Source organism: Plenodomus lingam, assembly GCF_022343315.1.
Source record: "Plenodomus lingam strain CAN1 chromosome Unknown contig_11, whole genome shotgun sequence".
Taxonomy (NCBI): domain Eukaryota; kingdom Fungi; phylum Ascomycota; class Dothideomycetes; order Pleosporales; family Leptosphaeriaceae; genus Plenodomus; species Plenodomus lingam.
Genome location: NW_027093929.1, coordinates 1,072,192 through 1,095,258, shown reverse-complemented (window position 1 = coordinate 1,095,258; position 23,067 = coordinate 1,072,192). Strand labels below are relative to the sequence as shown.

At 50.8% G+C, this 23,067-nt stretch overlaps 9 protein-coding genes across 9 annotated transcripts; 4 read left to right on the top strand and 5 right to left on the bottom strand.

Annotated features, from left to right (window-relative positions):
* Positions 1 to 143: 143 nt before the first annotated feature.
* Positions 144 to 1,398, bottom strand: IAQ61_000785 (uncharacterized protein; the record flags this gene model as incomplete). The annotated part of the gene is made up of 3 exons (XM_066094816.1): positions 144 to 721; positions 831 to 1,057; positions 1,172 to 1,398. The coding sequence occupies 3 exons, from the start codon at positions 1,396 to 1,398 to the stop codon at positions 144 to 146; spliced, it is 1,032 nt and encodes a 343-aa protein (XP_065955124.1).
* Positions 1,399 to 2,389: 991 nt separating this feature from the next.
* Positions 2,390 to 4,382, bottom strand: IAQ61_000783 (uncharacterized protein; the record flags this gene model as incomplete). Its single annotated transcript, XM_066094815.1, has 3 exons — positions 2,390 to 3,536; positions 3,587 to 4,043; positions 4,319 to 4,382. Coding segments are annotated over 3 exons (1,410 nt in total), but the record flags the coding sequence as incomplete, so codon positions are not given.
* A 1,123-nt stretch (positions 4,383 to 5,505) lies between these two features.
* IAQ61_000782 (uncharacterized protein) lies at positions 5,506 to 7,365 on the top strand (the record flags this gene model as incomplete). Its single annotated transcript, XM_066094814.1, has 1 exon — positions 5,506 to 7,365. The coding sequence occupies one exon, from the start codon at positions 5,506 to 5,508 to the stop codon at positions 7,363 to 7,365; it is 1,860 nt and encodes a 619-aa protein (XP_065955122.1).
* Positions 7,366 to 7,794: 429 nt separating this feature from the next.
* UBI1 (Polyubiquitin) lies at positions 7,795 to 8,900 on the bottom strand. The gene is made up of 3 exons (XM_003842520.2): positions 8,821 to 8,900; positions 8,463 to 8,765; positions 7,795 to 8,363 (listed from the first exon to the last, which is right to left on the bottom strand). The coding sequence occupies exons 1-3, from the start codon at positions 8,845 to 8,847 to the stop codon at positions 8,307 to 8,309; spliced, it is 387 nt and encodes a 128-aa protein (XP_003842568.1). The 5' UTR covers positions 8,848 to 8,900; the 3' UTR covers positions 7,795 to 8,306.
* A 279-nt stretch (positions 8,901 to 9,179) lies between these two features.
* Positions 9,180 to 10,950, bottom strand: IAQ61_000780 (uncharacterized protein; the record flags this gene model as incomplete). Its single annotated transcript, XM_003842521.2, has 3 exons — positions 9,180 to 10,691; positions 10,744 to 10,849; positions 10,900 to 10,950. 3 exons carry the CDS (start codon positions 10,948 to 10,950, stop codon positions 9,256 to 9,258), a joined length of 1,593 nt encoding a protein of 530 aa, XP_003842569.2. The 3' UTR covers positions 9,180 to 9,255.
* A 761-nt stretch (positions 10,951 to 11,711) lies between these two features.
* On the bottom strand, positions 11,712 to 12,556 carry ANB1 (translation initiation factor eIF5A; the record flags this gene model as incomplete). The annotated part of the gene is made up of 4 exons (XM_003842522.2): positions 12,418 to 12,556; positions 12,017 to 12,283; positions 11,831 to 11,963; positions 11,712 to 11,782 (listed from the first exon to the last, which is right to left on the bottom strand). Exons 1-4 carry the CDS (start codon positions 12,433 to 12,435, stop codon positions 11,712 to 11,714), a joined length of 489 nt encoding a protein of 162 aa, XP_003842570.1. The 5' UTR covers positions 12,436 to 12,556.
* Positions 12,557 to 12,744: 188 nt separating this feature from the next.
* Positions 12,745 to 14,830, top strand: IAQ61_000778 (uncharacterized protein; the record flags this gene model as incomplete). Its single annotated transcript, XM_003842523.1, has 2 exons — positions 12,745 to 13,225; positions 13,275 to 14,830. The coding sequence occupies 2 exons, from the start codon at positions 12,745 to 12,747 to the stop codon at positions 14,828 to 14,830; spliced, it is 2,037 nt and encodes a 678-aa protein (XP_003842571.1).
* Positions 14,831 to 15,128: 298 nt separating this feature from the next.
* Positions 15,129 to 17,580, top strand: IAQ61_000777 (uncharacterized protein). Its single transcript, XM_066094813.1, has 3 exons — positions 15,129 to 15,512; positions 15,564 to 16,415; positions 16,470 to 17,580. Exons 1-3 carry the CDS (start codon positions 15,242 to 15,244, stop codon positions 16,808 to 16,810), a joined length of 1,464 nt encoding a protein of 487 aa, XP_065955121.1. The 5' UTR covers positions 15,129 to 15,241; the 3' UTR covers positions 16,811 to 17,580.
* A 638-nt stretch (positions 17,581 to 18,218) lies between these two features.
* Positions 18,219 to 22,261, top strand: CEF3 (translation elongation factor EF-3). Its single transcript, XM_003842526.2, has 3 exons — positions 18,219 to 18,810; positions 18,883 to 21,767; positions 21,820 to 22,261. Exons 1-3 carry the CDS (start codon positions 18,629 to 18,631, stop codon positions 21,942 to 21,944), a joined length of 3,192 nt encoding a protein of 1,063 aa, XP_003842574.1. The 5' UTR covers positions 18,219 to 18,628; the 3' UTR covers positions 21,945 to 22,261.
* The last annotated feature ends 806 nt before the right edge of the window (positions 22,262 to 23,067 follow it).

The following is a 23,067-nucleotide window of genomic DNA, read 5'->3' as shown; positions in this document are numbered from 1 at the left end:
GCTAGATGCCATAATCCAAGGAAGCGGGATGGCCATGCTATACCTTTTTTGTTTTACGTCGAAGTAATATACATTGTATGTAATACAGTAATATGTTACAGCTAATCATACACCTTATACTACATTAAAGCCACACCCATATGTTAATCCACTACCCTCGTCCCCCTCAAAAACCCATCATACCCAAACAACCCAGGCCCCACCTCACTCGACAAATTCGCCGCACCCGCCATCACACACTCATTCGGCTGCTCAAATCCCCTTGCCTCTACAAACACCCGCTCCTCCCAGTCATACACCATGCCCCCCTCCCTCTCTTCCTCGTCCCTCCTCAACCCGCCATTATCCCCCTCCACCCTTCCCCCAACCTCGCCCAGCAAATCCCTTACATCCCAGCCCTCCTCCTCCTCCTCATAGAACAAGCGCCCGCCAATAACAGGCCACGCCGCCGACATGACCGAGCGCGGAATTGGAGCACAGGCTAGATATTCTGAAAGGCGTCGTGTGTACACTGGACCGAGGTCTAATTCTGCGGCTAGCGAGGGCACGTGCAGGAGCTGGCAGTGCGTGCTGGGTGAGTAGAGCGTTGTGTAGGAGGCTTGCTCGTCGTCGAGTATGGGTGTAGATATGGGGATTAGATCGGGGATGTTGAGGCGGATGATTTGGATTCTGGTGGCGCCGGCGGCTGTGTGGGCTGTGTATGCGGTGTGGAGGGCCGAGGCTTTTGAGGAGTGGTGTTGGTTAATTCACAAAAAGAAATCGCTGCGATTGAGTTTGGGGGTTTTGGTTCCTGGGGGAGGAGAAGGTGATGATGTTGGAGAGCAACGTACCGAAGTCATCAAACACTGTGATGAAGGGGCTGGGATTGATTTGGGCCCAAGCCAATGGGCGTGAGAAGTGCGCTTCGATAACGTGTTTGGCCACGTGAGGGGGCGAGAAGGTGCATGGTGGTTGGAGAATGTATGGACTAGTACTAGACGCTGGATAGTATATACTGTTGCTTCGCGAACTAATCACAATATAGAAGTAATGAGTGCTGTTCGCCATGTGCATGTTACTTTTTTTTTCCGTGGTTGGTCAGTTTGAAGTTTGGACGTTTGAACAATGCAGCTTTCCTTTGGATTGGTGAAGAATTTCTGCGCCGGGTTGGCGTCAACGTAGGTAAGCGTACCCGAGTCTTGTTTCATCCAATTTCATCCTCACGATGTTGTTGCCAGAATTGCCATGTCCCCCCGCATAGGATGGGGAATTGAGCACACTTGATGCATGGTGTAGATGTGGTACGCAACCTTCAAACAATATGCCCCCAAAGTCGTCCGTGGTCCGTGGTAGCGTCGAGCTTGCACCAACAGCGTCCAGCGACTCCTTCCGATTGCCTTTGAGGGCACTAGTGGCCATGCTATGGGCTAGGCCGATGGACACAAAAAATACAAAAAAAGATGCAAAAAGATAGTACATAAGCTCCCAGACTGGGAATTGAACCCAGGTCTCCTGCGATTCTGCTTTTCAAGGCAATGACAAGCAGAAATACTGACCACTATACGATCTGGGATGATCTGCCAGAGGCTGATATGTTTGATAGAGAAATGAGCAAATAATTATAATTATATCCTCATCTGTGTTGAAGGGCAAACAGTGAGAAGGAAGCTGCTGTATCAGGATGGTGGGGTAACTACGCCAAGGTAAACCGCAGTGGTTGGCTAGTTGGATTTCTAGCAGCATGGCTAATTAATGGCGCCGAATCATCCGGTGCAAAGATTACATGAATATGGAGGCAAAGTATAGAAACAGTCGCCATTGCCTAGGTAGGGAACGACACTATAGATTCTCATCTGTTATGGGGATATTGTATCCTTTTGTTTCTCTGTGGTTAGCAACCACTACCATTCTATTTACTTTCTATCAGGACCTGGTGCGCACTGCTTTTCCAATTCCTCGGTTCTTTCACCTGCCCAAATGTCGCAAGGAAATACAATACAAAGTATCACAGGCAGACTTGGAAATTATATGGACAAAGCTATTGTATTGATTATTCAGAATGGTGAATAGTTGATTTTATTCTCCTGGGCATACTCTGTTCCGCTACATGAGCCAATATCGCAAACTGTCAACATTCACAAGAACATGAAAGCCGATAATATTATACCCAAGAAGATATTCGTTTTCACGCACAGGAGGGAACAGCATGATTTCATTATGATTATCAGATACCAGTATGGCACTAGCGAATTTTTCATCAGAGGCGCTGAAGATAATTATTTCGCACCTCAATCTGTCCAGAAGAAATTACACGTTGGAGCCAGGAGTTGACCACTCAGCACGTGGATTGGCTGGCCGTTGTGATACGTACGATGAAGTCGAGTTTGACATGTACAAATATCGCTACACATCGATATACACCAACTGAAGTTTCCAGTTGAATTGAGCACATAGTTTGCTTACGATTGTATCAAACGTCACATTGATAGGATATCGGCATCGGCATCATCACAGTGATTGCCTGATTTCAACCATGCCGTTCTAGAAGTCAACCAAACAGTCGCAAACATTCTAGTAGTGTACTAGCTACTACCTCTATATCGTAATTTTGTGCGCCCAAAACGCCCGTCAAATGCTCATAGATACATTCACCATCACACAACCAAGTTCAGCTCGCGATTAGTGGCGTCTGTACCGACTCTAATACTTGCTTCTTCATCGCCGACCGCTTCTCCTTGCTGATGGAGCTCTTCTTGTTCGACTTCTTCGACTTCTTCGCGTCACGGAGTGCCTTCTTAGCCGCCAATTCTTCCTCATCGAGGAGCTCCTCTTCCCACTCATCCCATTTCCTTTTGCGCTGTGCAGAATCGCTCTTGGCGCTGTCAGTGATGGCGGCATGGTGGGGACCATCGAGAACTTGGGTCTCGTCGATCCAGAGCTCGTCGGCGAGCCAGATGGGGAGGGCTTTGGTTTTGGCACCCTTGATGTGGAGCCCGCGGACATTGCGCCAGCCGTGTTCAATGTGCTTGGGAACAATGGCATTGACGACTGCAGTGGTGTTTTCGGTGACCTGTTGGGGAGTCATGGATAAGAGACCAATCTTGATGGAGCTGTTTGCGGAGGCGCTCAAGCTGAGGTATGTCGACTTGAGAGCGGTTTCAATCTCCTTGGCAATGCCTTGGGCAGTTCCAATGACATTGACTGGTTCTTTTGAATCCTTTCTTGCGCTCTTGTCAATGTATGCGCCTGCGGTAAGGCGAATGGGAATGGGGCGCTTCGATTTGGTGCCGTAGAAGGATTTCCCAAGAAATTCGGCGACGATCTTGATGATGCGGTCGTCAACGAGGAAGAGGTCGTATTCAGCTGCGAGTGCGCGCTTTTGCTCATATGACTTGTATCGCTTCTTCAGCTTCTCTACGCCAAGCACACGCTGCACCTTGGTCCGGAGAGCAGCTGGAAAGGCATCAGACGCAACGAGATCTTTGTACGTTCTCTGAGGGTCCTTTGTAAACATGCAGATTCGCACATTTTCCGCAATGATGGGATGTGGAAGAACACTGGAACTCTTGTCAGCAAAAGTGCGAGTGCATTGCACAGGTAAACTGACATCTTGGTGGGCTTCAGACGGCTTGTGTCGTGAATATGCTTCTTGGTAGTGACACTGAGGAAGATGGGCTCGTCATTTGCCTCTGGCTCATCCTCATCTTCGGCCAAGTTCTTCACGGGCGCAGCTTCCTGCTTCTCTGTGACATGCTTCTGCATGTGCGCAACAAGCGCCTTCGCTGCGCGTTCGACTTGCGCCGGGTCCAGCTGGTAAGGTGTGCCATCTGCGGCTTTGGTGGTGAGAGGCGCCTCGACTGGCAGCTGCACCTTCTTGGTGAGGGTCTTTGATTTGGCCATTGCTGCTTGTTGCGGGCGGTATCGTGGTTGCGCTGGACTTTCTTCGATGGCTGCTGGAAATTCTGGCATAGACCCTTGCTCGAACTTTTTGCTGCTCGGGCTTATGTTTCGCCGCTGGACCGAGGCCACATCGGGAACGCGGACAGCGGGGCCCAAGCCTTGCTCTATCGGGAAAGTATTTCGAAAATTTCAGCCAATCATCGCGTCACAATTCGTGCAATCAGCCGTTCCTGTATGCTAAGCATGCAATGCAGTAAACCGCCGGAAAGACAATTCACGTCACATCTCGAGGCGAGAAGCTGTACATTGGTTCAACATTTGCTTTCTGCGTGTTCAAACGAGTATATGGAACCAGACGGGCAGATAAGCCATCTGACTACCTATCACACTCCCTGCGCTTCACCAGCTTCACATCATTCACCCTCTACCCAGAACTTACCCAGAACTTGAAGCGGAGCATGACGGAACTTCAACAGCTTGTAGATCTGCTCGTTCCTGCGCTTCTAGTTAGACTTTGAATCGTCAGCGCCTGTGTCTTTCATTGCTAGATCGGTCGATGCCACCCGCTTTCTGCACCAGCCGAAACGCACCGTGCACTACTCCGTTTCTCGACGCGTCTCTACCGCTTGATTTCCTCGCGTCAGCCTCATAGCTCCACTTTGTAGCAGGATTGCATGCTTTCGCGTTAGCTGCGTCGATGGCTGCGCAAATATTTTCTTTTTACCTGCGTGACGTCTCTTCAAGTCTCTGGCCCACCTGGTGGCTAGCATGGCGGACCAGCACGCAGAAATTGATTTGCATCATAAGTGACGGTCAGACGTAGCAATGGCAGTTCTCGTTGGGTTGATGGCATAGTCCCCTCCTTTGTAGTTTTGTGCTTCTGTTTCCATTACAGTGGTGTGTTTCGCCCCTGATTTGTGCGTGCTTTACGGTACTGTACCCAATTGATACTCAAGTCGTGCTTGGTGCGTCACACGCGTCCAAAACATGATATGGAGAATTTGCCGATTTGTCAGTGGATCATTGTCCGATTTGTTGCAGTACGAGGGGCTGGTTCACTCGGCCTGGAAAACTAATTTGCAGCCACGCAGCCGAGCGAGGAATGTCATAGGTGAAAGATTTGTGCTCATGCATGCAAGCTCGTGAATGGCCCCCAAGGCCCTTGGAAACCAGTGGGTTTGGAACTGGATAGACAGAGCAGTCACGGTGGGAAAATCGACTGGCAACAGCACTGTACTGTTCAGAGACAAGTTGGACATGCTGCGGATAGACAGGGGAGCCAGAAAGGGACTTGACGGCGAGGGAGAGATCCGTGGTGAATTCCGGATGGTGCTCATATAGGTCCTAGCTCATCGCGCTACTGTGCCCACACCTGACAATCGCGAACCGCGACCTACCACTTCTTTGTCTGACCGTGTACGCGCTCTGAATCCACAATTGACCTCCCATGGCCTCTTGTGTCTGACCGTTCTCTTCTCTCTTTCTTCCTTCTGTCTTCCTTCGTGCCCTCACCCCTCCACGCCCGCTGTCCGGCGTCTGAGCCTCCACCACGAGCCACGTCCACGTAACGCCTGTAGATAGACGATTACACGCCGTGTCTCGCGTCTAGGGAGCTCTACACACGCCATGGACGACTCTCCCAGCAAGATGCTGCCTCAGTCGCTCGTCGAGTCGACAGAGGGGCACCAGCCGGAACTAAGTCGGCCAGCGCTGCTCCCCGCATTCGGCGATGAGACGACGTTCTCCTCGCCGCCCTTCCCGCGTCCTCGCTCATCCAAGCGCAAATTCGAGCCTGAGTCGCCCACACTCCCCAAGCAGGAGCTCAAGTACTATCCGACCCCCGTCCCAACGTCTTCAACCGGCATACTGCATTCTTCATCGCCCCGCCACGCCCGGCCGGGCATGGAGCGCACCTTCTCTGCCCTCTCGGAGCGGACCCCACTCGGTGCCCTTCCGACCGTGGACCTTCCAGCAGATGGCGAAATTGTGCGAATGGGCAGGAGCTCCAACTCTGCAGACTACCAGCTATCAACCAATCGCCTCATTTCACGCGTTCACGTCCAAGCCACGTATCATGCGCCAAGCGCGTTATATACGCATGGCCACATCGAAATTGAATGTCTAGGCTGGAACGGTGCAAAGATTCATTGCAAAGGACGGGTGTTTGAGCTGAGCAAGGGTGACACCTATGTATCGGAAAATCCGGAGACGGAGATCATCTTGGATGTGCAGGATACTCGGGTCATGGTAGCGTGGCCCGCTGTCCCTGCATCTAAGCTATGGGATTCGGAAGAAGAGGGCACCCTTACGCCTACGCTTGGACGACGACAGTCCAACTTTGATTCCAGTCCTCCTGTTATCCCTCGCTCGCCAGTATCTCAAAGTCCCATCCGTCCTCCTGTCTTCGCTGGTCATGGCCAAGCTTCCCAGCCCGGCACAGTACAGGTCTTTGAGGATGCTGATGCCAGCGAGGCGAGCCCCAGTGTCGACACTCCAGGCTCTGCTGATCAAACGTTCATTCGTCCTGCCCTACCTGGTTCACGCACCAGCCAAGAGGTTGGTGTACTTGACGCCAAGGCTAGTATCTTGTCATCCTTTGCAGCTGACGACTTTTCCGACAACGATGAGGAGAATGATCCTGTCGTTCATTCTTTTGGACCTTTTGGACAGAATCTACTGAACGGCCTTGCGTCTTTCAACACAGCGACAACGCCTTCCCAGGCTAACCCTCCACGCCTTCGCGCACCATTGCTGTCACCTTCTCCACGGCGTGTCCCTGTTGAGACCTTCCGCTTCAAGGAGTCTCCTATCAAGAACCATGTCATCAACCAGCTGGCGTTCTCTCGCATTCATTCGCAACCCTTGTCTGCCATTCATAGCAACCTGCCCGCTGAACTCAAGGCCTGTATTGTAAAGAGTGCTGACGGTAAGTCATCAGAGAGCACGGAGGCCTCTGACACCCTTCCCCAATTGTCAAGGCAAGACCTCAAGAGGATTCTGGATGAGACCCCATGTGTTGGCGAGATTCCTCGCGCCGGCAAAGACGCTGCTGGCCAGCCACTCGAGAACGAATTCTACTATGTCCCGGAGATGGACACGAATCAGATGAGGCGTGAGACTATCACTGCAGGTACACGTAGCACTGGTCTTCGTTCCGTCAGGAAGACTCACAAGGTACGCAACACCCACCTCATTTCATATATGTATATATGGCTAACACCACGCAGCAATACTACTGGAAGAAGCCTCGCGTTTGAGCTTTCCAATCCAGCCGCGTCATCCCTCATCCGGCCTGTCCGCTCGGTAAATTGCTGTCGGCGTCAGCAGAAAGACTGCACACCACCCTCATTCACGGCACGACCACTAGTCCCCATACCTGCGTTGCAGACTGACGTCGACACTCCAACTTTTCACCATTCATCCATGCATAGCGAGGCGTTACGATACCATTTCTCCAGTCCTTTCATTCTCCGCAAGACAGAGTAAAAGACTGTTCCTATTCCCTTCTGTTCGACATGTACCACCATTTCCCCCTCTTACCTGGATAGATGAACAACACATCCATCAATGTGTACGATCATTTCTCTCTGGTTGGATATATGATGACGCATGTCTTTTTTGCATGCATTTCCTATGACACTGGGTGGCTCTTGGGAGCACACCCACACCACAGTTGATGCGAATGCTTTTGGTATGTCAGGGCTCCCCTTCTTGTCTTGCAGCGTCAAAGCTAACAGCTTCGAGAACCCCCTCATCCTGTCGAAGTCTTGCCTACGTTGTCATTATTGCTGTCTCATTCTGCACTCATGGTGAACCGTTGCCACGAATCGAGCTCGGAGTCATGGGATGGTTGAATGATGTGGAATAGCATGGATATGAACAGGAGGCAATGTGTAAACGATATATACAAGGGATCATGATTCTGTAGCTTGTTGGCATAGTAGCGAATATATGCATGCACCTTGTACTTGTCCTGCAGTCTCCTGTCGTGATGGCATAAGGTCAGAGATCGTGTCCGAATATCAGCATTCAAAATATTGAATTCTGACTGATGTGCCTCTTTGAAACGATTTTGTGGTTGAGGGGTGGATTGTTAAACGATTTTCTGTCGGGGTCATGAGGGGAGACGTGACAAATGACGTCATACAGCGCGTGGAGAGCACGTGATCACGTGATCACACCATCTCAATCATCGCTACAAGAATATGCATCTATGGACACAGCACCAGGAAGAGACATGTTGTTGGTGTTTGAATTTGAATCGATTCACTCTACTTGTCCGGTACTTTCAATGATGATACCGATAATCCGAGTGATGTGCACGCCAAAGATGCCTTGTAAGCCGACGTAACCTTGTTTCCCATGCAATCGTCGCATTCGTTCCACCCTCTCCGCAATCTCGCCAGACGCCGATGTGAGCGAATAGTTCACTTGAGCTTCTTCTTGGGGCGGAGCTGGTTGGTGTGTCCGCACTTCTTCTTGCGCTGTGTATTGTTAGTCAGCTGTCCCAGTCCTTTCTGCATCTATCACTCCATCATGGGCGCATGGCAGAGCGATGACTTGGAAATCTGTGGTAGACGTACACAGTTGACAGCCCTTGGTGGCAGACGCGCGTAGCACTTGCGGCAGATCATCTTATCACAGTTGTACTTTGAGGCAAGGGCCTTGAGCGACGGCTCGATGATACCGCCACGGAGACGGAGGACCAAGTGGAGCGTCGACTCTTTCTGGATGTTGTAGTCGGAAAGGGTACGGCCATCCTCGAGTTGCTTTCCGGCGAAAATCAGGCGCTGCTGGTCCGGGGGAATGCCCTCCTTGTCCTGGATCTTGGACTTCACATTGTCGATGGTGTCGGACGACTCCACCTCCAAGGTGATCGTCTTGCCCTGGAAATTATAAGTATGGCACAGCGCCGTGTGTTAACAGCGATCATAGACATACCGTGAGAGTCTTGACGAAGATCTGCATGTTGGCGGTTTGAATGGATCCTCAGTGAAGTTCTTCGTAGAGGCGGGCGGCGCAGGCGTAGGTAAATTGATCACGACGTGTGGATTGTCGCTTAGCCGAGTGGTCCGTGCAAGTCACGTGCTCGCCGCACCCTTGCCCCTCAACGGCCGTCTGGCCTTCAGGCCTTGTTGAAAAATATCAGTGGCAGGACATCAATACCATTATTGGCCAAATGGCATTTACCAAATGCGTTAGAATTTTTGTGTTACGCCAGCAGCGTAAGGAGCACATCATTCACTCTTTGCCTGTGACCGCCATCTTCATTAGCTTGATTGTAAAGATCGCAAGCAATGGCATAATTGAACTATGACTTCATTACAACTACAACTTTTCATATTTCCAAGTTTTCCGCTGTGATATAGCCACGATCTATTCATCTTCCTGCCCTGGTGCAGTCTGTCGCCTCGTCATTTGTTGTCTACGCCACTGCTCAATCCTCGCTTCGGTAAAGGATACAGCCATCACAAGCATGTCCAACGAAAGCCCTGCAAGTCTTGCAGCCTTATCATATAGCACCTTCGTTTGTTCAGGCAGCTCTTTATCGTGTTTCCATACTTGATACGCCTGTCCTGGCCTCAAATGTTGAGCCGTAGCAACATCTACAGGCACCGGCGCTACCGCTTCCATGGTGCTGTGAACTATCTTGACAACCTCCAACTGACTTTCCAGTGCTACATCTTTCGAAAGCTCTTTCGGTCGATGGATTTCCACATTGCTTTCAGTTGTGAACATTTCATATAATGCTCGGCGGAAGTCGTCATTCTCTGTTATCCTCTGAATCTCCACATCGTCGAGGAATGTGTCGGCGTAGAAGTCGAGATACTGATCCAGCTGTTCTGAGTGCATTGAGAGAACATCCTTTTCTTGTAGGCTCATCATTTCTTCGGTGTTGAGTCCCTTGTCGGTTTCAAATTCCTTCGTCCTTGTGGCGTCAATATGCTCACTCCAGTAATTCCAGTTCATCTTTGTTGCAGTGGGCTCCGAAGATGACTGAGGGAAGCGTTGCTTGCCGTCAAGTGGGTAGAGTAGCTTGACAGAAACTATGAGACAGCCAACGAGCTGTGCTTCAGGTAGATGTCGTATTCCTAGTCGCTTCTTGCCGTTTGGGTGTAAAGCAAAGTCGTAGCCAAGTAGCTCAGCCAGACGAGTTGTAGCGTCATACAGTTCCAAAGTCAATGCCATCTCCCTCAGGTAGCGGTAGAGTAGCATAGGTACATTGAGAGCTGGCCATACGATGCCGTGGTCCTTGGAGAGTCCGATTTGCAAATCTACGACAGTATCATAGAATTGCTTGTGTTTGAAAAGTGCTTGTCGATTAAGAACGGCATGGAATGTTGCTGGCAGTCGATCCCGCATCGCAAGCGGTACGAGTCTGATAGCTCTTCTATACGCCATCTTTCCATCTGTGACCCATGCATAGAAGTCTCCAGGTGTGATTGGAAGCCGTAATGTGCGAATTCCCAGATAGCAGAGAGCAAGAGCATCGGTGAGGTTTGGTATACTTGCGAGTTTACGTTCCCTTCTATGTTCGAAATTCTTCAGTAACCCTCGTTTTTCGTCTGCTGTGTCACTGTCGTCAGTCTCCAGAGTGCTGAAAATCTGAGCCTGAGATTGCAAATCAGAGTCCAAGTTAGTGTTCGTCATCTTATCGGCGAGTTGAGCTATGCGCAATGCCCAGAGATCGTATATAACTATCTCGAGCTCAGCTGGTAAGCTTTTTTCGTGCACAAGAAACCATACTTGGTGCCGAAGGATGAGCTGCAGGCTTTTCAGATATAGATCGAAAGCCTGTCGGCCGCTGAAATCTAGAGCATGAGTCAGCGAAACGTGAATGTATTAAAGAAACGAGCATCGTACGTTTAGCGATCGTTTTGGTACTCTCATCAACGTCCTTCTTCTTTCTTGTTATCGTCCTCGCAGCTGTGACAGGATTGTCGTCGTCGTCTTCTCCTCGGACCAAGCCCTGTGCAATGTTAGGTTAAAATTGATTTTAAAAAGCGATTCGTCTTACACCCTGCCGGTGACCATTCTGACAGTATAGAAACCCATCCTCCCCTTCATCATACCGCCTCGATCGACAATTTTCGACACCACAAATGGGTCCCTTCGTCGAACGTTTCTCCATAGCAGGCGTGTTGAGCTGGCAATGTTCTTGGCGAAGGAGCGAAATTGTATCTCAACACAAATTGCTGGTTGCGAATTTAGCTGCTCAAAGCATGCAAGCAGACATACTAGGGCGCATAGCCAAAGACTATCCTAGGAGCGAGTTCGTGGCTACGAACAACGGTCCGGTATCGATAGCATGGGCGATGGCTGCAACAACACAAAGCTATCCGTGGAGTTGTAATTGGTTTCAAGGGCGTTCATGGGTCATTGAGGAAAGGCTAATGGCATCGATCCACCAAAGGTATTGCTGTGTCTCGAGGTGATGCATGTGGTTGCTTTGACAGATCACGAGGCTGCAGATCTAAAATTACACTAGCGTGAAAACAAAAAATCGTGTCACTAATCAACGAATGAAGAGCGCTCATTATGCCGTAACATCATCACCTCTTATTTTGTCATTGCCGTAAGGTATATATCTAAAGGGAAAGATTCCGTGATACGTTTCCCACATATGGCGGTGCAAGTCCCAAATCCGTCCGAAGAACCCAAAGCATAGGTCTGCGACAGCACGTTGAAGCGCACTGGAGAATGCTAATTTTGTTGCCAAAGCTGCAACTTCGCATAAGTAGTATGCAAAGAGTGTTGCAGCCATTTCCGTAGGCTACCAGCTATCGGTGTTCCACTTCCAACTGGCAGTCTGCGGATCAAGGAGGACCTGCTTAACCAGTCTTGGGAGCCTCCTTGACTTCAATGCAAGCCTCCTCACCCATGGCAGTGAGAATAATGGCGTCTGGGGAGAGTTAGTCGCACTTTCTTTTGGATGGAGTATCAAACTTACTGGTGTCCTTCTCCTCCTCCTTGAAGAGCTTGTTGAGCTTGGCACCGACTTCACCATCGGGGACCTTCACGTCGTCCTTGGTGTCGCCGTCATCGTTCATGAGGGAGATGAAGCCGTCGTCAGTGACGTCGAGCTGCATACATGGTGAGTGCCAGAATGTCATACGTGGGGACGGTTGCCACTTACGACCTGGTATTCACGGCGGGTGACGTTGGGAACGTTCATGTTGTGGGTGGAAGGGCACAATTCTTCCAGCTTCTTTCCAGTGAAGATGTCGATGGCAACCAAGTGGACCTTGGCGTGGCCGTGCTTTCCGGTCTTCGAGGTGGTCATCTCGACGATCTTGCAAGGGCGGTTCTTGATGACGACGAATCCGTTCTTCCTCAAAGCAGAGCACTGCATGGGGTAGGTGGTCGAGGCACCGGCATCGGCGCTCTCGAAGGTGTGCTCATGCTGCAGACAGTACAGTCAGTATACGTGGGGACACAGGCGTGGGGGAGGCTGAGGAGCCTGGGCGCAATGGGAGCGGGCAGAGTTGAGGTGGGGTAATAGAGCACATGCGGGGCGCTTCATCGCGGTGTACGTACCTGCGCGTCGTCGGCCATGGCGAATGAATGAGGTTTGAATGCGACGGGAGAGGAAGTGGTAGTGGTCGAGGTGCTGGACAAGGAACGGCGGGGTGGGCAGCGGTCCTTTAATGGAAATGGGGAGAGAAGTCTGCGTGCTTGGATTTTGATTTTGGGCAGGCGCGAGGGGCGAAGCTGCGCTAAATGATCCCTGTCTAGTTGCGGAGAAAATAATCACCGCGCCGAAAGTGAATGGGGCCATGTAGCTGTCCTCGATCACAGATCCCCAATCACGAACCAAACTATACACAATGCGACGTTGAAAGCGACTCTGGCGTGATACCTAACATGTGGGGCTTGGACAGGATCTCTTCATACTCTACGCCCACGGGCACGCCGCCTCCTCGCCATGACTCCTATTCACCCGCTCCACGAAGAGGCTATCCTGCGTCTGGGCCAGGCCCTTTACCCATCAGACCTGGGTTAAACCCACGATCATCGTCGCTTTCGCTTGCTTCACCTGGATCCTCAACGCTCAGCCTACCTGGGACGGCTCGCGTGCCGAATGGTGGCTCACGACGGCAGACAACAGGGGGACCGCAGTATGGCGCGGATCCCTTGCAAGTTCTGGAATCGATAATGGGTGGGCCACCTAAAAGAACGAAGTTGAGAGATGGAAATACCGAGGATGCGCTTCAGAGGCCGACGGAGGTGGCAGAAGACATTGATTTTGGGAGTCTTAGCTTGCAGGAGTTTGCAAATCAAGACACAGCGGAGCAACAGCATTCTACATCTGTACATACATATAGCACACAGTCAATCGAAGAATGTATGTTTTCGATTACTGCACTGGAAACTCGCGCTCATTGTGATTGCAGATGATAAGGAGAAGGACAGATTTGAAGATCTCCACAAGTCGATATTGGCGTGTGACGAAGTCCTGAAATCGGTCGAAACATATCTTACCAACTTTCAATCCGATCTCGAAGCTGTCTCGGCCGAGATTGAGTCGCTCCAGAACCGTTCCATCGATCTAAACACCAAACTCGGGAACCGCAAAGTAGTCGAGAAACTTCTTGGTCCGGCTGTAGAGGATATTAGCATATCGCCTGCTGTTGTGCGAAAGATTGCAGAAGGCCCTGTAGACGAGGAATTCGTACAGGCCCTGGCAGACATTGAAAAGCGCTCAAGCACCATCAATGCCAAAGCTCAGGGCAACCCTGACTTGAAAGTCGTCAAAGACGTTAAGCCACTGCTAGATGACCTCATACGTCGTGCTGTTGAACGCGTACGGGACCACATTGTGGCTCAGATCAAGGCTTTACGCTCACCATCGATCAATGCCCAGATCATTCAGCAGCAAGCTTTCCTGAAGTACAAGGACTTGTACGCGTTTTTGACAAAACACCAACCTGACCTTGCACAACAGATCGGCCAAGCCTATATATTCACTATGCGGTGGTACTATCTCAATCACTTCACGCGCTATCGGACAGCGCTTGAGAAGATCAAAGTACACGCCATGGATAAGTACGATGTGCTCGGCGAAGATCCTGGTGCAAGGAGAGGTGGGACCTTGCTTGGCCAATCCCGCGTTGCGCCTGCAAATTACGATGCGTTCTCTCTTGGACGCCGTCGCGATGCGTTGAAGAGCTCATCAGCCAATGCTCTGACCGCCCACGTTGCTGAGGAAGAGTCATCTGCGCACTACCTCGAAGTCCCTTTCAGAAGCTTCAATCTTGCACTTATCGACAATGCCAGTTTCGAATATACCTTTATCTCGACCTATTTCGCCCCAGCTCACAATTACCATGCCATATCCCGGACATTCAACTCCATCTTCGAACCCACGTTAGCAGTCGCTCAAGCCTTTACTAAGTCGTTGGTGGAGACTACAACTGACACACTTGGAATATTACTCTGCGTACGATTAAACCAGCACTTTGCCTTTGAGCTTCAACGTAGAAAAGTACCGACCGTAGAAGGTTATATCAACGCCACCAACATGCTTCTCTGGCCACGCTTCCAGCAGGTTCTGGACATGCACTGCACATCTTTGCAAAAGGTCACCGCATCGCTACCAGGCCGACCCTCGACTGGTGCGGCACTCCTCTCATCAGGGTCGCAAAGCGGGAACTCCACAGCACCAACACCTTTGACACAGAAGTTTGCCAATTTATTGCAAGGCATTTTAGCCCTATCGTCGGAAGCGGGGGACGACGAGCCGGTCTCCGTCAGTGTGGGTCGCCTGAGAAGCGAGTATGAGGCCTATATTACGAAGCTCAGCAAGGGCATTAGCGACACGAGAAAAAGGGACAGGTTTTTGTACAACAATCATAGTCTGGTGTGTACGATATTAGCGGATGTGGAAGGAAAGCTTGGAGAAGATGTTAAGGCACATTTTGCGAAGCTGAGAGACACTTTTGACAAGTAGTCGGAACTCGTATTGTACCCATGAGATGTCTATTGATGACGTTCGAGTTATTACCCAGAAATCAGTGCCCTCTCGATGACTGCTCGAAGCACATTTATACAATATGTATATCTTTAATATATTGAGCCTAGCTATGCAATACAGGAACCGTAATCATGTATACCTGTGCTTCGTAAGGATAAATGTGGCACTGAAGTACCCCAAGACACCTGCAACCGTTTCAGACCAGACTGGATGCAGGAATACCTTACCATAGTGTGTTTCGCCGCACAGACCCCAAAATTCTCCACTTCGCCACCTTGAACCTCACAGCGCCAGGACAATCAATCGCTGTAGTTCGCAACGCAACAAGAGGTCCATCTCTAGAGAATTTGTAGGAGACAATTGAAACCACTCGAGTTTCCTACAAATATGGCGAAAAGGAAACGCAATACCGCAAATGTCACTCTGGCGAACAAAAAGCAGACTACATCTGGAATACCGAGTCCACCACATGACACAGCGCCGCTCGATCCAACAAACATAAACTCAATCATTAGCCCAGAGGAGATTGAAGTTACGGTTGAAACCTTGCAAGCACTATCATCACATCCAGCGTTAATCAAATCGAAAGTATGCAAAGATCTTCGGACAGCAGTATACGACTTTCGTCAGGCATGCACAACTGGGCTTAACTCGGCCGGTGCGTTTACGTGCCTACCATCTCCCGTTGTCGAACTAATTGAAATGACAGAGGGCAGTAATCTCACAGCGCGCATATCTGCCGCGCTCACAGATGCCAAATACACAGAAGCACTCATCCTGCTGGCAGAAATGCGCATTAGGAAAGAAACACCAAGTCTGGGTGCTCTCTGCCGTTGGGTACGCACGCTTGATGTAGTTTCTGGACTCTCAATTCACGTCCAAGTCCCCAGCCAGACCGTGGTTGGTCGTAACGCTCACAACGATAATTTAATCCAAGTGCTGGATGCTATTCTTCGTGTAACTGGGCCGACCGACGCTACTTCACATGGGATAGACTCTGTGTCGGGGCCGATTGCGCTCCAGAAGACGTGGGATCTAAGAGGGAAGAGTGAACCGACTCGCCAACTAAGGAAAAGTATCGAGAATAAGAGCATCTTTGCGTCATGTCCAACAGATCTCAAGGACCGCTTCAGGATCATTGAGACAACGCCCGCTTTACAGCGCAAGCCGCCGAACCTTTACCCGGCGATTTTATATGCTTCGCAAGACGATGCCGTGCTGCTCGGTGAAGGACAAAAAACAGAATGTTTCAAGCATCCAATCGTTCCAGACCTCCGATTAATCAGAGACGTACTATCGCCCGAAGAATGCTCTTCCATCATTGCCGCAGGCGAAACAATTGAGTTCATTCCTGACGCACCGTTGCGGCCACAAGGTGAAGATACCAGTGTCCTTGCACACAACTTCTACTGGGTCGTCGACCAATCCTTTCACGATAAGCTCTGGGAAAGAGTAAGAGCATTCGTGCCGGAATCGGTTGCTGGGAAGAAGGTTCGAGGTATCAACAGACGTTTCCGCGTGTATCGCTACGTCCCTGGCGCCGAGTACCGCTGTCATATTGGTGAGTCCTCTGCCTATCCCTTTCTACATTTCATATTCATGCTAACGCACACAGACGGCGCATGGCCCCCCTCAGGCATCGACCCAGCAACCGATACCTACCAATACGACTCTTCCCCTCCTGACGCACGCCAATCGTCCCTCTTCACCTTCCTCATCTACCTCAACGACGACTTCCGCGGCGGCGAGACAACGTTCTTCATCCCAAGTGTCAAGGAAGGCGTCATTAATGCATACCCTGTAAAGCCGATCATGGGCAGCGTGGCTGTGTTCCCGCACGGTGAGGCGCATGGGGCGTTGTTGCATGAGGGGACGGGGGTGGTGGAGGGCGCCAAGTACGTCATCAGGACGGATGTGGAGTATGATGTTGATGCTACAAACTACTCTAAGCGATGAGGATAGTTGGATGATGTGTTGTGGTAAAGGAGCGGAGGGAGGATGGATAGGTAGCTGGTTATGATCGGTTCAGCTATGCTAGAGGCTATGTGTATGCATCAAGTGGGTGGTGAGATTGGTAACATAGACGACAGACATGTGTTTGATTCACGACAGGATAACGTACATGTCGAATTGTGGAGTGAAGAATCCCTATCAAGGTGCTGTGTTTATAGACTGATGTTCTATTGATCTTAAGAGATGACAAAGCTATTGGTGTAGAGATGCCCAAAGGATGTGCTAAAGGAACGATTATAATGTGTCATGATAGAGTGAATGTGCAGTGGCTCCGTAGCGTGCATGAGACAGCAGAGAGAATGCCGGTATATCAACAAGGTGTGAGAATGGGCCTGACCGCAGGGTGGCAAACAAATTCGCAAGGCTTGTCTTTCTTTTTAGTAGATTGAAAGCCGCTGTCTGCGATGCTTAGTTGTGGAAACTCAAGAGTGAGATGTTGTAGCGTATAGATAGCTTAGGAGGTCATATACTTGTCCTCTTCCTTCAAGTCATAGTAAAGCAAAAGAACGGCAACAAGCTATGGCAGAAGGCATACTCTTCCTCTCACCTAGGTAGTGAACATACACTTGGCATTCACTCGGTGAGAGTGAGGTGGTAGCTCGGAGAATAAGTTTGGGGTTCCGTTCGCGGCCGTAGCGTATTTACCTGATAGGGCTGGGCCAATGAGGCGCGGCTATCAACATGGTCAACCGTTCTCCCCCCGTACATGATTTTACATGAAAACTGTCGCCTGTCTCACTGTCTCAGCTGTAGCAATGGACAGGACGCCAAAGGGACAGTTGCAACATGCCCGTCATCCAACGTGTCAAGCAATGTTTCAGAGGCAAGCCGACGACAGCATATGATTTGGAGAAGAGAGACCCTGATCTTCATTCGCGCATACTTGGTAACTCGCGGCTCTCCATTTGCCAGGCTCTCATTGGCTCGCATGTGCTACGCTGAGAAGGCGGTCAAGGCGGCGTAGGCAAAACTCGCCACACAACGAGAGCCTCTTTTTGCAACGTGGGGCTGTGATATGACCCCAGCAGCAATGCGTCTTCGTTGTCAGACAAACGGAAGAGCAAGAGGGGGCTAAAGTTACTTTGGAGTATTGTACCTATTACTCTATGGGAGCAGCCCAACATGTGGGTACAATGGTAGCGTACAATAACTGGAGAAGCAGTGGCAAAATACACATTTCTCGCCGAGAGAGAGAGAGAGAGAGAGAGAGAGAGAGTATATGTGTGTGCGTGTGTGGCCGAGGGGAATACAGTACGTCCTGTGCGGAAACTGGAAACTGTGTGCGGGCGAGGGTGTCCGGTTGGGAACGCAGGGGCCACTGGCGCTAATGTATCTTATCGGCTTACTACGCTGGCCCTTGCCCTTGCCCTTGCCCTTGCCCTTGCCCTTGCCCTTGCCAAAGATTTTTTTCTCAAAGCGAGGCAAGCCCACCAAAAAGGCCAAAGTGATAAAAAGCCCGTGTAAGAGACCAGACTCTCCTGCGCCCTCACTCCACTCACTCTCTTCCCTCTGGGCTCACCCAAGGCTGTTCTCTTCTCTTCTTTGTCCCTCTCCCCCCGTTCAGGTTGCATAGACGTTGCGAGTGCCACTTCTCGCGACTTTTTGCACCAAGAGATACCCCGATAGATTTTCCCGTCTATCCTTCACTCCCCCGAAAAAGTTTTAGGGCCCCCGCCTTTGTCCATATAAGGGCCCCCTTCCCGCCCTCACTTCACAAACCCTTTCCACCACCCCCCTCTCCTACCCCAAATTTCCTGCAAAATGGCTCCCGCTGCTTTGCAAGACTCGGCCGTCAAGTCGGAGAACTCAAAAGCCCTCAAGGCCCTCGAGGAGCTCATGGGCAAGTTGACCGTGTCCAAGGCCCAGGACGAGATCAACGCTTCCGCCAGTGCCATCGCCACCTTCATCAACGGCGACATTGAGGAGGCTGACGCTCCCACCAAGTATGTGGAAATCTAATCTGCCCCGCCACCCCGCCCCCACCACGACAGACGAATACTAACAACACTTTGCAGGGCTGTCGACCTGTTGAAGAAGCAGCTCGCCAGCAAGAAGGATGCCGTCGCCCGTGAGCGCGCGCTCGATGCCATTCGCGCCATCGCCCAGCACGCACACGTCAGCGCCGCTGTTGAGCCCTACCTCGTCTCTCTTCTCCCAGATGTGCTCGCCGCCGTCGGTGATAAGATGAGTGGCGTCAAGGTCGCTGCTCAGACGGCTGCCGAGGCCATCGTCATGGCTGCGAACCCCAACGCCGTCAAGGCCATCATCCCTCACATCATTCACTCTCTCGAGAACGCACAAAAGTGGCCTGAAAAGATGACCGACTTGAAGTGCATCGAGGCTCTGACCAAGAGCGCCCCTGCACAGATGGCTTTCCGTGTCCCAGACTTGATTCCTGTCATCTCCTCCGCCATGTGGGATACCAAGCCTGAGGTCAAGAAGGCTGCCTATGGAACCATGGAGATTCTCTGCTCCTTGATCTCCAACAAGGATATTGAGCGCTTCATTCCCGAGCTCATCAAGTGTATCGCTAAGCCCGAGAACGTCCCAGAGACCGTTCACTTGCTCGGTGCCACCACTTTCGTCACTGATGTCCACGAGCCCACCCTCGCCATCATGGTTCCCCTGCTTGAGCGTGGTCTGGTTGAGCGCGAGACTGCCATCAAGCGAAAGTCTGCCGTCATTATCGACAACATGTGCAAGCTTGTCGAGGACCCCCAGATTGTCGCCGCTTTCTTGCCCCGTCTGATGCCTGCGCTTGAGAAGAACTTCGAGAACCTGGCTGACCCCGAGGCCCGTGAGAAGACCCGCCAGGGTCTCGACACCCTCATCCGTGTCGGCCACGTTGAGAACGGCAAGATCCCCGAGCTTGAGAAGGTTGGTGACATTGCCACCATCGCCGCGAACCTCAAGGCTGTCCTTCCCTCCAAGTACAAGATTGACGAGCGCTTCACCCCGGTTGTCAACTACATTGGTGCCATCGGCGGTCAGCTCATTGATGAGAAGGACTATGAGCCTCTCAACTGGCAGGCTAATGCCGGTCCTTTCGTCGCCGTCCTTGTCGGTGACGAGGAGGCCAAGGACATCACCGAGGCTCTCCGCAAGCGCTCTCTTCCAGGTGCCGCTGCCGAAAACGCTGTCGAACCTGATGAGGAGGAGGGCGAGGATCTCTGCAACTGCACATTTAACTTGGCCTACGGTGCCAAGATCTTGCTCAACCAGACTCATCTCCGTCTGAAGCGTGGCCAGCGTTACGGTCTTCTCGGACCCAACGGTTCCGGAAAGACCACCCTCATGCGCGCCATCAACAACGAGCAGGTCGAGGGTTTCCCCAAGCAGAGCGAGGTCAAGACTGTTTACGTCGAGCACGACTTGGACTCTGCCGACACTGAGCAGACTGTTCTTGGCTGGACCATGAAGAAGCTCGAGTCTGTTGGCATCAACAAGCCCGAGGCCGAGGTTCAGGCTACACTCAACGAGTTCGGTTTCACCGACGCCATGTACAGTGGACCCATTGGTGCGCTCTCTGGTGGATGGAAGATGAAGCTTGCTCTTGCTCGTGCCGTCTTTGAGCAGCCCGATATCCTGCTTCTCGACGAGCCTACCAACCACTTGGACGTAAAGAATGTCAAGTGGCTCGAAGACTACCTCATCAACTCTCCCTGCACATCCATTGTCATCTCTCACGACAGCAAGTTCTTGAACAACGTCATTCAGCACGTCATCCACTACGAGCGCTTCAAGCTCAAGCGTTACCGTGGTAACCTTGACGATTTCGTTAAGCGGGTGCCCTCGGCCAAGTCTTACCACGAGTTGAGTGCCTCTGACATGGAGTTCAAGTTCCCGGAGCCCGGTTTCCTCGAGGGTGTCAAGACCAAGGCCAAGGCCATTCTCCGTGCCACCAACATGAGCTTCCAGTATGAGGGCACTTCCAAGCCCCAAATTGCCGACATCACCTTCCAGTGCTCGCTTGGTTCTCGTATTGCCGTCATTGGGCCCAATGGTGCTGGAAAGTCTACCCTTGTCAACGTTCTGACTGGTGAGCTTGTCCCCACGAAGGGTGAGATTTATCACCACGAGAATATCCGTATTGCGTACATCAAACAGCACGCGTTCGCACACATCGATCACCACTTGGACAAGACTCCTTCCGAGTACATTCAATGGCGTTTCCAGACTGGTGAGGACCGTGAGACCATGGACCGTGCCAACAAGATCGTCACTGAGGAGGACGAGAAGGCCATGGACAAAATTTACAAGATTGAAGGTACCCAGCGTCGTGTCATTGGTATCAACTCTCGCAGGAAGTTCAAGAACTCGTACGAGTACGAGTGTTCGTTCGCCCTTGGTGAGAACGTTGGCTTGAAGAACGAGCGATGGACACCCATGATGACTGCAGACAATGCCTGGATTCCTCGTTCCGAGATTATGGCTTCCCACTCCAAGATGGTTGCCGAGGTCGATCAGAAGGAGGCTCTCGCCTCTGGTCAGTTCCGTCCCCTTGTCCGTAAGGAGATTGAGGCTCACTGCGCCAACTTCGGTCTCGACGCTGAGCTTGTTTCTCACTCGCGTATGCGCGGTCTCTCTGGTGGTCAGCGTGTCAAGGTCGTTTTGTCCGCTTGTTCATGGCAACGTCCTCACTTGATCGTTCTTGACGAGCCCACCAACTACCTTGACCGTGATTCCCTCGGAGCTCTCTCCAAGGCTATCAAGACCTTCGAAGGTGGTGTCATCATCATCACCCACTCCTCTGAGTTCACCGAGGGTCTTACCGAGGAAGTCTGGGCTGTCATGGATGGTCGCATGACCCCCTCTGGACACAACTGGGTACAAGGACAAGGTGCCGGACCACGACTAGCAAAGGATGGCGGCGACGATGAAGTAACCTTCGATGCGATGGGTACGTGATCCCTTTTGGCATTATTATCTTGACTTTCACTGACACATTATAGGTAACAAGATCGAATCGACTAAGAAGAAGGCCAAGCTTACCTCTTCTGAAATGCGCAAGAAGAAGAAGGACCGCATGGCCCGCCGCAAGCGTGGTGAGGAGGTGTTCTCTGACGAAGACGAGTAGATGTTCAACGCCGCCTGTTGATCGAAAAAGTTTCCTTGGTTCTTCTGGTTTCATGGCATGATGGTTCGCAAGAGTTGCATGACAGGCCTATATGATACCAGGCTATGAGTAATGCGGTGTGTGTTCATGATCGGCGTCCGGGTACAAAATTTAGCATGATTGATGTCTGATTCCATCTCTTGGAAGATAGAACAATAGATTTCCATAAACATTTCAAATGTTGTCCATGCACTTGAGTGATGTAGTCGATGGTGTGGCACCAGGCTACGAAATATTTTTGATTATTGAACACTGATAGTTATATTGTTACTACGCTATTTACTATCGTATATGCGTACGTGATGTCATGCATGTCTTTATAATGCCTATCAAGAGATATGAATCTATGTGTTTTCAAGGAAATCGATCAACAGATGCATCTTTCTTTCATTCCCCTACTTGTTCTCATCTAAGAGAACCATCTTATCACGCTTGAGGCAGGCTATACAGTCCTTCTCTTCTTCCGCATCTCCATCTCCATCTCCATCTCGGACGACGTGAGTTTGGCCTTCCTCTTGGTTGATTGGTTCCTATTACTTGCGATGCTTATTAGTAAAAACTTGAGAATGAACTGTCAAAGGCCATATCGAATGGCAGTGCGTGTGTGAATATGTTGTTTCAATTGTATTTTATGCCATTGCATCCACTGCACCAGCATACACCACCAAGACTTCTAGTTGTGGTAATGGTAGGGACAGTTAAGTAAATTGAGCAGAATTGGTAGCTGTAGAGACTGTTTAGTGGTGATATGCTTCAATGAGTTTGGGCGTATGTAACGGGATAAGCATGCAGGAAATGTTGGTGCAAGTGGACGTGAACGGAGCGGTTTGCTGTCGTTGGCAAAAGCTATCAAGGCATGCCTATTCTAGACGATTCGGACTATGTAACCACTTTCATGTACAATCATTACATCTCTCTTACTTAGTATGGCTACTGTCAGCTTGATATTGTTTTAAATTTAATGGCGGCTTTGATGTATTTCTTGTTCGTAAGAGGCATGTGTCATGGTAGCTATGTCTGTCTTGGAATGCAATCATGGATGAACACCCTGACGAATATCAACACCCAGAATATGCCAAATTAT

Excerpts from the sequence above, each read along its gene's own strand:
- CEF3 (XM_003842526.2), top strand. The coding sequence starts at position 18,629 with ATGGCTCCCGCTGCTTTGCAAGACTCGGCCGTCAAGTCGGAGAACTCA. Across the intron at positions 18,811-18,882 it reads GAGGCTGACGCTCCCACCAA|GGCTGTCGACCTGTTGAAGA; the intron begins GTATGTGGAAAT and ends AACACTTTGCAG. Across the intron at positions 21,768-21,819 it reads AGTAACCTTCGATGCGATGG|GTAACAAGATCGAATCGACT; the intron begins GTACGTGATCCC and ends GACACATTATAG.
- IAQ61_000777 (XM_066094813.1), top strand. The coding sequence starts at position 15,242 with ATGGCGAAAAGGAAACGCAATACCGCAAATGTCACTCTGGCGAACAAA. Across the intron at positions 15,513-15,563 it reads AACTGGGCTTAACTCGGCCG|AGGGCAGTAATCTCACAGCG; the intron begins GTGCGTTTACGT and ends TTGAAATGACAG. Across the intron at positions 16,416-16,469 it reads CGAGTACCGCTGTCATATTG|ACGGCGCATGGCCCCCCTCA; the intron begins GTGAGTCCTCTG and ends TAACGCACACAG.
- UBI1 (XM_003842520.2), bottom strand. The coding sequence starts at position 8,847 with ATGCAGATCTTCGTCAAGACTCTCACG. Across the intron at positions 8,766-8,820 it reads TCTTCGTCAAGACTCTCACG|GGCAAGACGATCACCTTGGA; the intron begins GTATGTCTATGA and ends TATAATTTCCAG. Across the intron at positions 8,364-8,462 it reads CACCAAGGGCTGTCAACTGT|CGCAAGAAGAAGTGCGGACA; the intron begins GTACGTCTACCA and ends AACAATACACAG.